This window comes from Microcaecilia unicolor, chromosome 14 (genome assembly GCF_901765095.1).
Source record: "Microcaecilia unicolor chromosome 14, aMicUni1.1, whole genome shotgun sequence".
NCBI classification, from domain to species: Eukaryota; Metazoa; Chordata; class Amphibia; order Gymnophiona; family Siphonopidae; genus Microcaecilia; species Microcaecilia unicolor.
Genome location: NC_044044.1, coordinates 47,004,975 through 47,020,843, shown reverse-complemented (window position 1 = coordinate 47,020,843; position 15,869 = coordinate 47,004,975). Strand labels below are relative to the sequence as shown.

The 15,869-nt window shown below is 46.1% G+C and overlaps 1 protein-coding gene across 1 annotated transcript in view; it reads right to left on the bottom strand.

Moving 5' to 3' along the window:
* NTRK1 (neurotrophic receptor tyrosine kinase 1) overlaps positions 1-15,346 on the bottom strand; it is a 98,271-nt gene extending 82,925 nt beyond the window's left edge. Inside the window, exon 1 of the mRNA XM_030188231.1 lies at positions 15,076-15,346. Within this exon, the coding sequence (XP_030044091.1) occupies positions 15,076-15,284 (209 nt within the window). The 5' untranslated portion in view covers positions 15,285-15,346. The remainder of the gene's footprint in view (positions 1-15,075) is intronic.
* Positions 15,347-15,869: the final 523 nt, after the last annotated feature.

Genomic DNA, 15,869 nt, shown 5'->3' with positions numbered 1-15,869 from the left:
AGAGCCTGAGCTCTGTCATTAAATCATGGGGTCCATGGGTCAATTTTAGCAGACAATGGAAAAGGTGCCGGTACTCAAATGCCAGGCCACCCTCCAGGGGTGGGGTGATCACTGAGAGACCCACCCCACAATAACCAGGCCCCCTGCAACCAGTCACAGAATCTATGACAAGGCAGAATTGGTGTGTAGAGCCTGAGCTCTTTCATTAAAACTTGGGGACCATGGGGTCAATTTTAGCACACAACGGAAAAGGTGACGATACTCAAATGACAGGCCATCCTTCAGGGGTGGGGTGATCACTGAGGGGCCCACCCCACAATAGACAGGGCCCCTGCAACCAGTCACAGAATCTGTGACAAGGCAGAATTGGTGTGTAGAGCCTGAGCTCTTTCATTAGAGGTCCATGGGTCAATTGTAGCAGACAATGGAAAAGGTGCCGGTACTCAGTACCCCCAAGTACCCCCTCAAAAAAAGCCCTGATCATAGCACATCCAGGCGTTTCTATTTATCAAAAAATAGTACGTACTCATCTGTCTTCAGCATCACAATGTCAGAGTATAGCTTATATTGAATCTCTAATTTATCTGAGCAGGAAGATAACAGCTGAAGATATGTACAAAGCTCAAATATCACACATAATACACAGGTTGGTTTACCACACCTAAACGTTGTGCTCGGGAAGCTGTGTATTATGTGTGATATTTGAGCTTTGTACATATCTTCAGCTGCTTTCTTCCTGCTCAGATAATTAGAGATTCAACCTAAGCTATACTCTGAGATGAATAATAATGTAATAAGAAGCAGATTATATGTGTCATTTCTTGATCTAAAGGAACATCTAAATGTGAAGCTATGGTATTTGCAATTGGCCAAGTTTGTTTTCTATGCAAGCTTAGTCATTACATTTAGGTATAGCATTGTACTTAAAGCCATAAGAATATAGTCAATCGCCTTCCACTAATGTAATTGGGGGGAGGGGGGTAGATTAGCACATACAGTATTCTTTATAATTGTGATGCAGAAGACAGACTATTGCTTGATAAACAGAAATGCCTGGATGTGCTATGATGGTTCCTCTGATTCTACCAAATGTTCCCCTGGAGATGTAATGGTAAAAACTTGTTAGAACTGAGCACATTTTTATATCACTTAATTTGTTTTGAATTAGGAATAAAAATACTGAGCTGGAGTAGCATATAGTTAATATTTAATGCCAAGAAGTACAGAGTGATGCACTTGGGGGTGCAGAAATCCAAAGGCGATGTACCAGATAGGAAAAAGATTGATAAGCACAGTTCAGGAGAGGGACCTTGGGGGTGATGGTGTCTGAGGATCTCAAGGTGATGAAACGATGCAACAAGGTGGTGGGGTCACAGCCACAAGGATGTTCAGCAGCATAGAAAGGGGGGTATAACCAGCAGTGGTGTAGCAGGGGGGGCTGCCACCCGGGGCTGGGCAGTTTGCCATTGCACCCCCCCCCCCCCGGGTGCAGCACGATGACACACCCCCTGACCAGCTCCCGCACCCTACCTTTAAAAAGAATATTGGGAGGCGAGGCACAGCGCCTGTCCTGCACGTAATAGAAATGTGGACCGTCAGGTCTTCCCTCGCTCTATCTGTCCCACCCTCTGCTGTCGCAACTTCCTATTTCCGCAAGGGCGGGACAGACAGAGTGAGGGAAGACCCAATGGTCCACATTTCTATTACGCGCAGGGCAGGCGCTGCGCCTCGCCTCCCGATATTCTTTTTAAAGGTAGGGTGCGGGAGCTGGTCGGGGGGGGTCGATTCGCCGAGGGGGGGAGCTGGCAGGGAGCACCCCCCCTGAGCTGACACCCGGGGCAGACCACCCCTCCCACCCCCCCTTGCTACGCCACTGATAACCAGCAGAAGAAAGGAGGTGCTGATGCCCCTGTGCAATACAGGAGCGAGGAAGTAGCAAGATCAACAGGACTCTTCCAAAAACTGAGGGAGACAGAAGGATGATGTAAAAAAAATGGGTTCTTTATTGAAGTAGGCTCGACACGGATCCATGCTTCGGCAATACTGCCAACAGTGGCGTAGGAAGGGGGCGGTGGGGCGGTCTGCCCCGGGTGCATGCTGCTGGGGGGGGGGGGTGTCGGCTCCGCTGGTTCCCTGCTCCCTCTGCCCCGGAACAGGCTACTTCCTGTTCTGGGGCAGAGAGAGCAGGGAACCAGCGGAGCCAACGCAGCTCCCAGCGACGTGCACTCGGGGCGGATCGGCGTTCCCGCCCACCCCCTGCTTTCGTATGGCAGTAAGAATACGCTCCGGGGGGGGCGTGTGCTGAGAGGGGGTGCGCCGTGCTGCACCCGGGGGGGTGTATAGCGGCGACCCGCCCCGGGTGTCAGCCGCCCTCGCTATGGCACTGACTGCCAACCTCAGGAGTCTGTTTGTTGCTATGATTCAATGACATTTTAAGCTCTTAGGTCACAGCCCATAGACATTTTTATTGTGTTCCATGTTTTCCCAGCTCATTATCAGTCTTTTTAAAGACTTGTGCCTGGTTATAAATTGTGTCATTGAATCATAACAACAAACAGACTCCTGAGGTAGGCACTATTACCGAAACACGGTGCCATGTCAAGTCTACGTCAATAAAGGACCCATTTTTTCACATCATCCTTCTGTCTCCCTCAGTTCTTGGAAGAGTCCTGTTGATCTTGCTACTTCCTCACCCCTGTATTGTTCTCTTCATAACAGATCTTGTTTCTCCAGCTTAGTGGTTGATTCCTGCCGATGCCCCCTTACAAGTCATTAGTGAGGCCCCACTTAGAGTATTGTGTTCAGTTTTGGAGGCCACATCATGCTAAGGACATAAAAAGACTTGAAGCGGTTCAGAGAAAAGTGACAAAAATGGTATGGGGTTTGTGCCACAAAACATACGAGGAGAGACTTGATGACCTGAAGATGTACACCCTGGAGGAAAGGAGATACAGGGGTGATACAATACAGATATTCAAATATTTGAAAGGTATTAATGTGCAAACCAACCATTTCCAGAGGAGGGAAAGTGGTAGAACTAGAGGACCTACTACTACTACTACTTAACATTTCTAGAGCGCTACTAGGATTACGTAGCGCTGTACAAATTAATAACTAAGGACGGTCCCTGCTCAGAAGAGCTTATAATCTAAAGGACAAAATGTCAAGTTGGGGTAGTCTAGATTTCCTGAGTAGAGGTGTTGTGATTAGGTGCCGAAAGCAACATTGAAGAGGTGGGCTTTGAGCAATGATTTGAAGATGGATAGGGAGGGGGCCCGGCGTATGGGCTCAGGGAGTTTGTTCCAAGCATGGGGTGAGGCGAGGCAGAAAGGGCGGAGCCTAGAGTTGGCAGTGGTGGAGAAGGGTACTGAAAGGAGGGATTTGTCTTGAGAGCGGAGGTTACGGGTAGGGACTTAAGGGGAGATGAGGGTAGAGAGGTAAGGCGGGGCTGCAGATCGAGTGCATTTGTAGGTTAGTAGGACCTGAATTTAGATTGCGGGGGGACTGACTCAGGAATAACATCGGGAAGTACTTTTTTTACAGCGAGGATGGTAGATGTCTGGAATGCCCTCGCACGGGAGGTGGTGGATATGATAACAGTAACAGAATTCAAAAATGTGTGTGATAAACACAAAGGAATCCTGTATGGAAGGCGTGGAACCAAAGAAGTTTAGAGTTGATTAAATAGAAAAAGAAAAACAGTACTTGAGAAGCAAAGCCAGTGGTGGATAGAGCTCTATGGTCTATGCCCTAATCATGGCTGGAAAGATAGGCCAGTGCCTGGCAGACTTCTATGGTCTGTGCCCCGATTGTGACTGGAGAGATTTGAATGAGCAGGAGTGGGCTTCGATGACAGCTTCAGTAGTTGGAGAATAAGGCTAGTGCCAAGCAGACATCTAGGGTCTGTGCCCTGAAAATGGCAAGGACCAATGAATAATAGTGGTCTAGCAAATATTAATAAATGATAAAATGATCATACCTTGTGCTATGAGTTTATCTTGTTGGGCAGACTGGATGGACCTTGCAGGACTTTATCTGCCGTCTTCTTCAATGCCGCCTTGAACATTAATTGGAAAGATGAGCTACATATTAAAGAAGGTTATTTTATAATGAACTTTATGTATTTCTCTGGCTGTGTCCAGTGGTAATCGGGATCTAAGTGTTGAAAGGTCAAGTTACTAACTCTTCTGCAAAGCCCCAGGGTAATCTGTGTGGTCCGAGGGGGGGGGGGGGATTAGATGCAGAGATCTGTGTATCAGCTATCAGTGAGGCACTAAGCTGACAAAGCCTACGTGAAAATGATGTAAGGCAACTACAATGAGAGGTATCAAAAAGGACTCACATTGGGTCACATATTCCTGGTCTTCTTCTGTGAAATTTGGTTATATGGAAAATAAAATCATACATGAGTCAGACTTCAAGGGTCACAGTCAGATACTCGTCATACATGTCAGAAATCCATTATTATTGTGAAAAAAATTCCTATGGCTGATTTTTGTTTTCTCTAAGGGCTTGGTCACTGGGTCAGATCTAAAGGTTGAAAAGCAAGCTGGGGGAGGGGGGGGGCTTGTTTATGGGGTTTTTTTTTTCCTTTATATCAGAATTCCTGGTTTACAGCTGTCATTAATCTCCTGGAATTACTGGTCTACTACTACTACTACTATTTAGCATTTCTATAGCGCTACAAAGCATACGCAGCGCTGCACAAACATAGAAGAAAGACAGTCCCTGCTCAAAGAGCTTACAATCTAATCAGGACAGACAGGACAAATAAGGGAAAAGGACAAAGAGTAGCAAGATTCCGTGCAGAATCTCAAAGAGTAGCAAGATTCCGGAGTCCCACTGTAGCAACATTCTGTGCAGAATCCCAAAGAGCAGCAAGATTCCGGAATCTCAAAGACTACTACTACTACTACTATTTAGCATTTCTATAGCGCTACAAAGCGTACGCAGCGCTGCACAAACATAGAAGAAAGACAGTCCCTGCTCAAAGAGCTTACAATCTAATCAGGACAGACAGGACAAATAAGGGAAAAGGACAAAGAGTAGCAAGATTCCGTGCAGAATCTCAAAGAGTAGCAAGATTCCGGAGTCCCACTGTAGCAACATTCTCTGCAGAATCCCAAAGAGCAGCAAGATTCCGGAATCTCAAAGACTATTACTACTACTATTTAGCATTTCTATAGCGCTACAAGGCGTACGCAGCGCTGCACAAACATAGAAGAAAGACAGTCCCTGCTCAAAGAGCTTACAATCTAATAGTCTACAAGTATAGCCTTCAGGATTTTCTTCTATTTCCCAAGCAAGAGAGGCCCTGACTCAGCGTTAGCCTTCAAGCTGCTCAAGCAAAACCACCTTTTTCTTTTAATTGTAAAGGAATCAAATTAGCCAAGCAAGACAATAAAATGTCCATTATTTACCATGCTAAATGTCCTGCATGACTATATCAGATTTCTGTTGCAGTTTAACAAGAAACCTGTCGTTTCTTCCTTTATAACATTGCCAGAATTCGCCCTTTCCTTTCTGAACACGCTATCAGAACCCTCCATCCACACTCTCATCACCTCTCGCTTAGACTACTGCAACTTGCTTCTCTCAGGTCTTCCACTCAGCCATCTCTCTCCTCTTCAATCTGTTCAAAACTCTGCCGCACGACTAATATTTCGCCAAAGTGGTTATGCCCATATCAGCCCTCTCCTGAAATCACTTCACTGGCTCCCTATCCGTTTCCGTATACAATTCAAGCCCCTCTTGTTGACCTATAAGTGCATTCACTCTGCAGCCCCTCACTACCTCTCCACCCTCATCTCTCCCTACACGCCTTCCCTAGAATTCCGTTCACTAGGCAAATCTCTCCTTTTTGCACCCTTTTCCTCCATCGCTAACTCTAGACTCCGCTCCTTCTATCTCGCCGCACCTTATGCCTGGAATAGGCTTCCTGAGCCATTACGTCTAGCTCCATCCCTGGCTGCCTTCCAATCCGGGCTAAAGGCCTACCTGTTTGATGCTGCTTTCCACTCCTGACTTGTCACTTTTATCTTATCCTTATGTGTCCTTCTGTCTGTCCTTCCCTTCTCCTTTTTGGTCCTGTCTGTTTGTCCTGATTTAGATTGTAAGCTCTTTTGAGCAGGGACTGTCTTCCTTCTTCATGTTCAATTGTAAAGCGCTGCGTACGACTGGTAGCGCTATAGAAGTGATTTTAGTAGTTTATAGTAAACATATTTCTGAACAAATGGTTTGATCTGGTTTAGCTGGTGGGACACAGGGCCCCCAAAATGGATCAAGGACTCTTCCCGATGTCTACTCCCATGGAGTAGTGTCTACAAATGGGTTAGTTTTGCATATATCATGTAGGCCAAGGTATGTTAAATTGGATTTCATTTATTAAATATCTAGCTTGCCTACCTCTACATCTCTAGGAAGGAATCAAATTCACATAGATAATAATAAATTCCATAAGATATTATAATCTATACGCATATTAAGGAGCCTTTTAGCAAGGGGCGGCAGGGGGTGCACCAGCTTGATAGGCGGTGATTCGGCGCTACTGCTGGGCTCACCCAGGTCTCCCATGCGCCATTTCCAGCACTAGAAAATACACTTGAACTTTCTAGTGCTGGGGGGGGGGGGGGGTGCCCGGCGGAATCCAGTTACCATTGGGTTACAGCCTGGCTCCTGCAGTAAATAGCCATATGGCAATTTTTTAATTACAAAATATAGAACAGGAAAAATTCTCTACGATGACGAATCACAGAAGGCAAAAGTAGAGACTAATAGACGATTCACCACTGGAGACGTGAGTCCAACAGTCTTTATTATATCAGAGATAACGACCCGACACAGGCCGTGTTTCGACGCTAAAAAGCGTCTGCATCAGGGGTCAATAAATACACCAAGTAATTACCGCATGGACATTTACTGGTCCTTTAAAGAAAAAGTCTTTTTACTAATGGCAGTCCTACATGCCAATGCCACCATGGGCCATCTTTCACCACCTTTTGGTAAACGGGCCCCTAAAACAGGAAAGTCAGAAAGGCTGATCTATAGATAACTTAAGCAAAACAACCCAATTAGAAAGCAGAACCAAACACGCCTGCATTTAACACGTTGCAAAAAATTAATTAATTTCACAATCACACTCTCATAACAGAAAACATTGTACTGATGTCAACGTCTTACACATTACAGAAACAGAAGGTAACTGACCCCTACTTTATTATTTTTCGGAGGGGTGGGGGGCAATTTCAGCTGACTAGAATGTAATATTCATGTAGCCGTGTAGTGCTGTATAAGAACAATAAGCCACTCAGGTTTTCAGCGTTTGATTGCTGGGGTATGACGCATTGTAAGGGTGTCTTGGGTTACGTGTGGTGCATTAGGGGTGTTCCAGATGTTCTCATGTCCAGCATTCCTTCTGTGGCAGGATAAGAAGCTGGCTAAGGGTTAAATGAACAAAACTCGTGGGAACACAGGTCAGGACTTCAGGCTCACAATGGAGGCGGGGGGGGGAACCCTTATGACACACAAACTAACCCCTTCAGTTGAAGCCCCAGGGGGGAGGGAAGGGAATTCTAATTCTGCAGAGGAAAAGCAACATGACAAAAAAATCTTACCGAGCAGATATATTAAAGATCAAATCCTATGGCATATTTTCAGTTTCTAATAATATTTCATTTACATGTGTATAAGCTCACTTTACATGTATGATTTTTTGACAATCTTTTCAGAGAAAAGGCGGAAGAGGGTGTTTCCAGGGGTGAGTGGAGAAGGGATCTTGAAATATTCTCCACAGTAGAATGCTTTTTGGAGATGTCCATAATTTTAGACTGTAACCACAAAAGTGGAGGAACGTTGAACACTACGAAAGTAAGTGCTGCAAGGGCGGAGTAGTGTAGTGAACAGGACACTTCCAGAAGAGACCACGGGGACGATGAACATTTCTAAACGTTTATTCCATAAAAGAATTCAAAAGACTCAGCACAGTACTTTTGGTTGTAATGTCTGCAACAGGAATTTTTAACAAGACTCTTGCGGATATACAGAACCATGGAACATGGCAGAAAGAGGCTAAAGGATTCATCAAGTCTGCCCAGTCTCTACATTCCCTTCCTGTCCCTCAGAGATCCCCTGTGCTTAAACTCAAATACCATCCTTGTCTCCACTGTGCCCCACTGAGAAGTTGCTGCACATGTCCACAGGGCCGCCGAGAGACTAGGCCGGGCCCGGGGCAAGGCCGCCCCGCCTCCGCCCCCTCCCCGCCACTGCCGCCCACCGTCCCTCCCCCCCCCCCCCCGCTGCTGCAGTCCGCGGTCTCACCCGCCTGCCTCCACGGCTCCAGGCCCCCTGCATTCAAGGCGGCAGTCGCAGATCGCCTCTCTTCTGGCCTTCCCTCCCTGTGTCCCGCCTTCATCTGATGTAACTTCCTGTTTCCGCGAGGGCGGGACACAGTGAGGGAAGGCCCGAAGGGAGGCGATCTGTGACTGCCGCTTCGAATGCAGGTGGCCCGGAGCCGAGGAGGCAGGTAGGTGAGACCGGGAACAGCAGCGCCGGTGGCCTGACCCTGGCACCAGGCCCACCAGGCCCCCCCCTTGGAGGCCCGGGCCCGGAGAATTTTGTCCCCCCTGCCCCCCCTTATCGGTGGCCCTGTATGTCCACCACCCTTTCTGTGAATTGAGCAAGACTTGACTGTTAAAGGGGTCCTTTTACTAAGGCGCACTGAAAAATGGCCTGCGCTAGTGTAGGTGCGGGTTTTGGGACTGCGCAGAATCATTTTTCAGCTTACCTGTAAAAAAAAAGACCTTTCTTCAATTTTTGCCAAAAATGGACGTGCGGTAAAATGAAAATTGCCACGTGTCCATTTTGGGTCTGAGACCTTAGTGCCAGCCATTGACCTAGCAGTAAAGTCTCATGCGGTAACTGGGTGGTAATGACCTACCCGGTGTCAAATGCCACTTGGCATGCGCAACTGACATGGGCCAGAAAATAAAAAATATTTTTCGGACGCAAGTAATGGATGCATGACAAAAATAGAGGGCCATGCGGTAGCTGGGCGGTAACTCATAATTCGCACGCGTTGGGCATGTGTAGGTACTTATGCGGCTTAGTAAAAAGCCCCCAAAGTGAGGTGTGGTGGCCATAGTATGCATGAGAAAGGGGAGGGGGTAAAGGGGGGTAAAGGGTCATGGACTTGATATACTGCCTTTCTGTGGTACAACCAAAGCATAAGTACATAAGTAATGCCACACTGGGAAAAGACCAAGGGTCCATCGAGCCCAGCATCCTTTCCACAACAGCGGCCAATCCAGGCCAAGGGCACCTGGCGAGCTTCCCAAACGTACAAACATTCTATACATGTTATTCCTGGAATTGTGGATTTTTCCCAAGTCCATTTAGTAGCGGTTTATGGACTTGTCCTTTAGGAAACCGTCTAACCCCTTTTTGAACTCTGCCAAGCTAACCGCCTTCACCACGTTCTCCGGCAACGAATTCTGGAGTTTAATTACGCGTTGGGTGAAGAAAACGTTTCTCCTATTTGTTTTAAATTTACTACACTGTAGTTTCATCGCATGCCCCCTAGTCCTAGTATTTTTGGAACGCGTGAACAGACGCTTCACATCCATCTGTTCCACTCCACTCATTATTTTATATACCTCTATCATGTCTCCCCTCAGCCGTCTCTTCTCCAAGCTGTATAGCCCTAGCCTCCTTAGTCTTTCTTCATAGGGAAGTCGTCCCATCCCCGCTATCATTTTAGTCGCCCTTCGCTGCACCTTTTCCAATTCTACTATATCTTTCTTGAGATGCGGCGACCAGAATTGAACACAATACTCAAGGTGCGGTCGCACCATGGAGCGATACAACGGCATTATAACATCCTGACACCTGTTTTCCATACCTTTCCTAATAATACCCAACATTCTATTCGCTTTCCGAGCCGCAGCAGCACACTGACTAAGACTAAGGAGGCTAGGGCTTTTCCGCTTGGAGAAGAGACGGCTGAGGGGAGATATGATAGAGGTATATAAAATAACGAGTGGAGTGGAACAGGTGGATGTGAAGCGTCTGTTCACGCGTTCCAAAACAAGCGGTTTATATTTATTTATTTGTAGCATTTGTATCCCACATTTTCCCACCTATTTGCGGTTAGGTATTCAGATAAAGAAAGTACATTTATATATTCTATGCAGGTACTTTCTGGGCTTGCTAGCTTTTTTTTTTCATCAACTGCATGCTTGTTTTAAATACAGATTTCACATGAAAAATGCATCTGGATGAGGAGGAAGACGGGCAGTCTTCTCTCGCTGCTTTCGAGTGAGGGAGAGGAATGATACAGACTTAGAAAAGGAGGATACTGTAGTTGGGAGCAAGGCTGCATTATGACGTTTGTGGGTTCTAAGCACTTATGCCTTTGTGAGCCTTTCCTCAGTAGTATTTCATATATGACTGAGCTTTACATTTGAATTGTGCATATGTTTTATTTGTATTCTATTTATTGTATATATTTTCAAGGCTGAAAGAAAAGGCTTGAAAATAAAGAACTTCGATCTCATTTTTATTCTTCCTGAATTAAAAAATAAAATAAAATATTTCCGTGGACCCTAGGCACTGTGCCTTTCGCGCCTATGGATAAGTCTGCCCTGGTTGGGAGACAGAAAGCAGAGTAAGCTTGTGATCTAGGTTTAGTATGCCCTGGGGTATCCCTGGGCACCAGGCAGGAGTTTCCAGTTCAGGAGTCTGTAGATTTCCTATAGATGTGGTCTCAAAGCTGCCTTGCTGGTTGGATGCTGGACATGCATTTTTCTAAAGTAAATACATGCCTTCAGACTGCAGGGTTGGTTTAAATTATCAGACACCTTCTGCAGGTAAAGAAATATGTCTGTCACACAGCAGATTTGCCCCCAAAGCAGTAGGGGACAGCAAAGATGAAAAAAGTGAAGTATTTAGATCACTTTTACTATCTGTTGCCTATAGGATTGGAGTAAGATCCGGTCTTACCCTAAGCAGATCTAATGTGGTTAATTAGTTTCTAAATGTGAATAAGGGTGAGAAATTTAGAAAATGAACCATATGTTGGGGGGGGGGCATTTTCTGAGATGAGCATCTTGAAATTGTGCTTCTAACTGCTCATCTCAGGGGGAAGGGGGAGGAGGAGCCCAAGGGCTAGAGCAACAGGCTGAAAACCAGGGAAGACAGCTTCAAATCCTATTCTCCTGTATTCTCCATGTTGCGCTCCCCATGATCCCAGACAAGCCACTCAACCCTTCGCCATCTCAACCACAAATCTAGGGGCCAATGCAGTAACGTGCACTAGGTTTTGCACACAGGTCAACTCAACTTTTGCACACCCTATGTAGAAACGAGTTTTGCACATGAGCTAACTGTGTGCATAGACTCGGGTAGATCAATGTGGGCTACAGTTAAGATGTGTTATTTTACCACTAACTCATGCAACGAGACCTATTTATTATGAACCGGGGTTAACAGTAAAATAACACGTCAACAGTAGCCCACATTGATAATTCACCCCTTAATTAAAGAAAATGAAATGTCTCCAGAAATTGAAATCACTGCTATATGTAATAAAAGTGAGCCAAGTATAAGACAACCAAGTCATTGTGACATCACTGATCAGGTTGGCTCTTATGCATTGGTGGAATGAGGCATTATGACATCACAGTACCAAAAGTGAGTCAAATACAGGGCAATCAAGCCATTGTGACATCACTGATGAGGTTGACTCTCGGGCACTGGTGGAATGAGGCATTATGACATCACAATCCCAGAGACTGAAACTCTACACTAAAGGGGGAAGTTATCAACATGGGCTACTGTTGTGTTATCTTAGCACAGGGTCTCATTGCATAAAATGGGACCCTGTGCTAAAATAACCCAACTTGTGTTAACATATAAACTGGCTTCTGGTAAAATAACATGATTTAACAGTAGCTCAAGTTGATAACTTCCCCCCTTAAACCCTTTCATAAAGAAGCTCTTAACTATTCTGTGTTGATGCAGAGACGCAGAACTGCCAGTAATAACGGGTGGAAAAGCCCAATCTGGTCTACATTCAAACTGCTGGAGGAATGGATGCTGGACTTGGATTTTGGCACTCTTTATTGCCAGAGCGCTGAGCCATTGTGCCTCGCCTGGTCCAGCAGGAAGTGGGGACTTGAGAGAAAGGGGGGGAAATAAGGGATCGCAGGTGAAGGGAGAAATACCAGGGGGCAATGCAAAAGTTGGATCAGGGCGTCACAGTCCCTTGACTCGGCCCTGACAGGAAGGCTGAGCCAACTCCAAAGCTTTAAGATCTGAGGAGGAGTCAAAGCTTAGCATTAGTGAGCACCTCATGTGTTTCCTCCCCTTACTGCCAGCATACCGACCCATAACTTTTTTTCTGGCTTCCATGAAAAACTTGGGTTAAAAAAAAAAGAAAAGAAAAGACGAAGCTGAGGGGAGATGTGCTGACTGCTGAAGGAAGACTAAAGTGCAGCACCTAATGCCTGGAATAGACTTCCTGAGCCTGTACGTCTAGCTCCATCTCTACCTGTTTTCAAATCTATGCTGAAAACCCACCTTTTCACCACTGCTTTTGGCTTCTAACCACTATTCAAGTCCCCTATCCTTGTTCCTTCTCACCCGGTACTTTCCTCAACCCTTAACTGTCTTGTCTGTCTGTATTTTTAGATTGTAAGCTCTATGGAGCAGGGACTGTCTCTCTGTGTCAGGTGTTCAGCGCTGGTAGCGTTATACAAATGTTAATAATAATAGGTCAGTTGACATGCATATGGGCGCTGGCATAGGAGCCAACTTTTCAAAATTATTGGGGGTGCTAAGCCCAGTGAAAATAACCCTTCCCTGCACACATACAAGGAAATTCTCAATATTGGGGGTGCTCAAGCACCTACAGCACCCACAAAGTCGGCTCCTATGGGCGCTGGTCGGATTGCACACCCATACATCTGTGCATATGCCAGTATGCTATTCTATGCACTTATAGATACGCACAGATTAGCAGTCCGTGGTCTGCATGGATGCATGGGTAGATCCATGAGCTCAGGCATCCTCCTGAGTGCTCTTTCGGGCTACAGCAGTTTTGCTTGGTCTGTTTGGATGTGATTTACTTGCAGCATTGGAGAACAGAAATTTTACGTTGTGCTGCGCACTAGTGCACAGCTCTAAAATAAACATAACTCACCTTGTGCTACTAGTGAAAATAAATCCCAATGGATAAATAAAAGGGCACGAGCTAAAGCCCAAATCCTTCCCCTTCTTCCCTAAACCATTGTGCAATATAACTGCAGCGTCCTGAGAAGAAGGTGGAGGGGCTTGTGGTGGTCCTTCATAACCTCCATCCCTCCAAAACAGGGAGTCAGGTGCAACAGAAGCTCCCAAGGAGGCTTTGCTTGCCTGCCCATCCACTTTCCAGTGAAAGCAGCATCTGACAAGAAAACCGAAAAAAAAAAAAACGTAGCCCCTCTCATGCTTTCAAAAGCCCAATGGTAAAAAGCGGTCGGCGAGCAAAGGGACCAGGGAAAAGTTTTCAAATGTACGAATTAGACGCCAGGAGCAAGAAGTTATAGATTACCCACCAGGCTTCTCTCATTAAAATCACATAAAACTACTTCTTAATTTTACGAATGTTCTGCTATTTCTCACTGGCACCTTTTCGTCTTTTGAAAAAAAATATATGTTTTGCTAGTATATACGTAGTTCGGGGGTACAGGTTCTGGGTTTACGGCTAAATTCTGGAATACGGGCTCAGCCGAAACCCGGAGGAGCTAGTCCCCTAATATAAGCCAGCCAGCACTGGAATACGGGCTCAGCCGAAACCTCGAGGAGCTAGTCCCCTAGTATAAGACAGCCAGCACCCGTGCAGCCTACGAGTCTGAGAATATCTAGACTTAATTGCAACTTTCTGGGCCACCAGGGTCAGAGCTATGCAGGGAACCTGGGAGGGCCACGTGCGATCCGTTCAGCACCCAAATCTAGGCAAAACCGAAGCTCAGAGATTAACGTCACTGGAAGGCCGAAAGCAGAAAAAAAAATCCCTTCAACGTCAGAAATATATATTATGGGGGGGAAATGGTATCAAAGTTGTGTGTTTTCTTTTTATAAGGCACAACGCTCATGAAAGCAAGGAGTGGGGGGGGGGGGGGGGGGGGGGGAGCAACAAATTGGTCGTCTACTCTATTTTCTGGATAGAGTTACATTTAGTAAATCGTCCTGTGACTCGTCACGTTAAACCGAGTGAAAAGTGATCGAGTTTCACAGGGCACAAACTCGCCTTGCGGAGGGTGATTCTGACCAGCCGCTGTTCAGCTCTTGTCAAAAAAAACACATCACAGGTTGCAATTAACCCCCCTGGTCACTTGTACGAAAAGAAAACGTTTATGTCCCGGAGAAAGCTTCTGGCTTTCAACAGACAAGTCTCCCCCTTGAAAGGAAATCCGAGAATTCCATTCCTTCTAAAATTCTAGCAAATCAGGGTGGAAATGGGTTTTTTTAAAATCTTTATTTTTCTACTGGAATAAAAACATAATTTTGTGGTATCATTTGAACCAGAGAAGAGGAGTATTAACATTTAGGAAAATAAGTGCAAGTCAGAAAAGTAACAAGAATTCTTTTTAAAAGGATTTTTTTTTTTTTTTAAGAAAATCAAATGTTTCTCTGATTTTCACAGATTTTTAATGCTCAGTTTCTTGCAACTGCTTTCGGAGTTGCAAAAGGCAGCTGTTTGCAAACTGTCTTGGAATTATATTGTGAGGACCCTGCAGTCTTGGGGGAGGGGGGCTAATTTTTTTATTTTAGTTTATTTTTTTATTTTTTGCTAGCACGATTCATCAGATTTTGATACAGCTTGTACAATATCCCACATGTGGTCAAATGCTTGCATGCTTCCCTGCCTCCGGAATTTCCTTTCAGACCTGAGGAAGGGAGGTTAGCTCTGGAAAGCTAATCACAGATGTGTCATTAGTCCAAAAGAAAAAAAAAATCTCCCTTACAGTTTGATCACTCTTATTTTTTTTACATGCCTGCAGACCAAATCCTCAAAAAGCAAAAATTAAGACCACTTACATTTCTGTGAGGTTTTCTAACGCCCTGAAGATGGAGAAGTTCAGGATGGTGTTGGGGTCCGTGCACTGGACCGAGCTGCCATAGCAGCGGCAGGCACTGGGGCACAGGGCCACCGAGCTGGGCAAGATGGCCCAGCAGACGAGAAGCCAGATGGTAAAGGGCAGGGAGCCCAGGGCTGCGGCCCCTCTCCTCCCCTCCCAGCCTTCCATAGCCCGAGATTGCTGGGATCCTCACATCCACTCTCCCTTATGGTGCATCTGCCACTCTCCTATCCCTGCACACACACAGCACTATCGCTTCTCTTCCCTCTCACTCACTCCCCCCCCCCCCCCCCCCCCCAGGGCTGGGCACATGTGTGCAGGCATCTTCTCTCTACTACTCTGGCAAATGGTTCAGCCTTAAAGGGGAGGTGCTAGCAAAGCAAAAGGAAAACAAAGCTATCCATGTGATGGCCACAGCACTGAGAGGTGACCTCCCGGGAGCTCTCCTGACTTCTCCGTGCTGTGCTTTCCAACACTCAAGGGTTAAATTGTTACAGAGCATCCTCCAGCATGTCTCCTTAGGTCATCTCAATTTTCCAGAGATTTTCCCTCCTCTTGCACTCCACATCTGAATCTTCTCAACATGCCACGGGTTGCAAACTTGCTAGGGAGAACTGGGGTCCCGTCCCCCCCCCCCCCACCCCAGGTGCCTCACGTGTTAGGATTCAGAGAGTCTAGGTTCAAATTCTGCTTCTGCCACTACCGCTTGTCACCTTTGGCAATGACATTATCTCCCATTAGGGCAGTGACCCC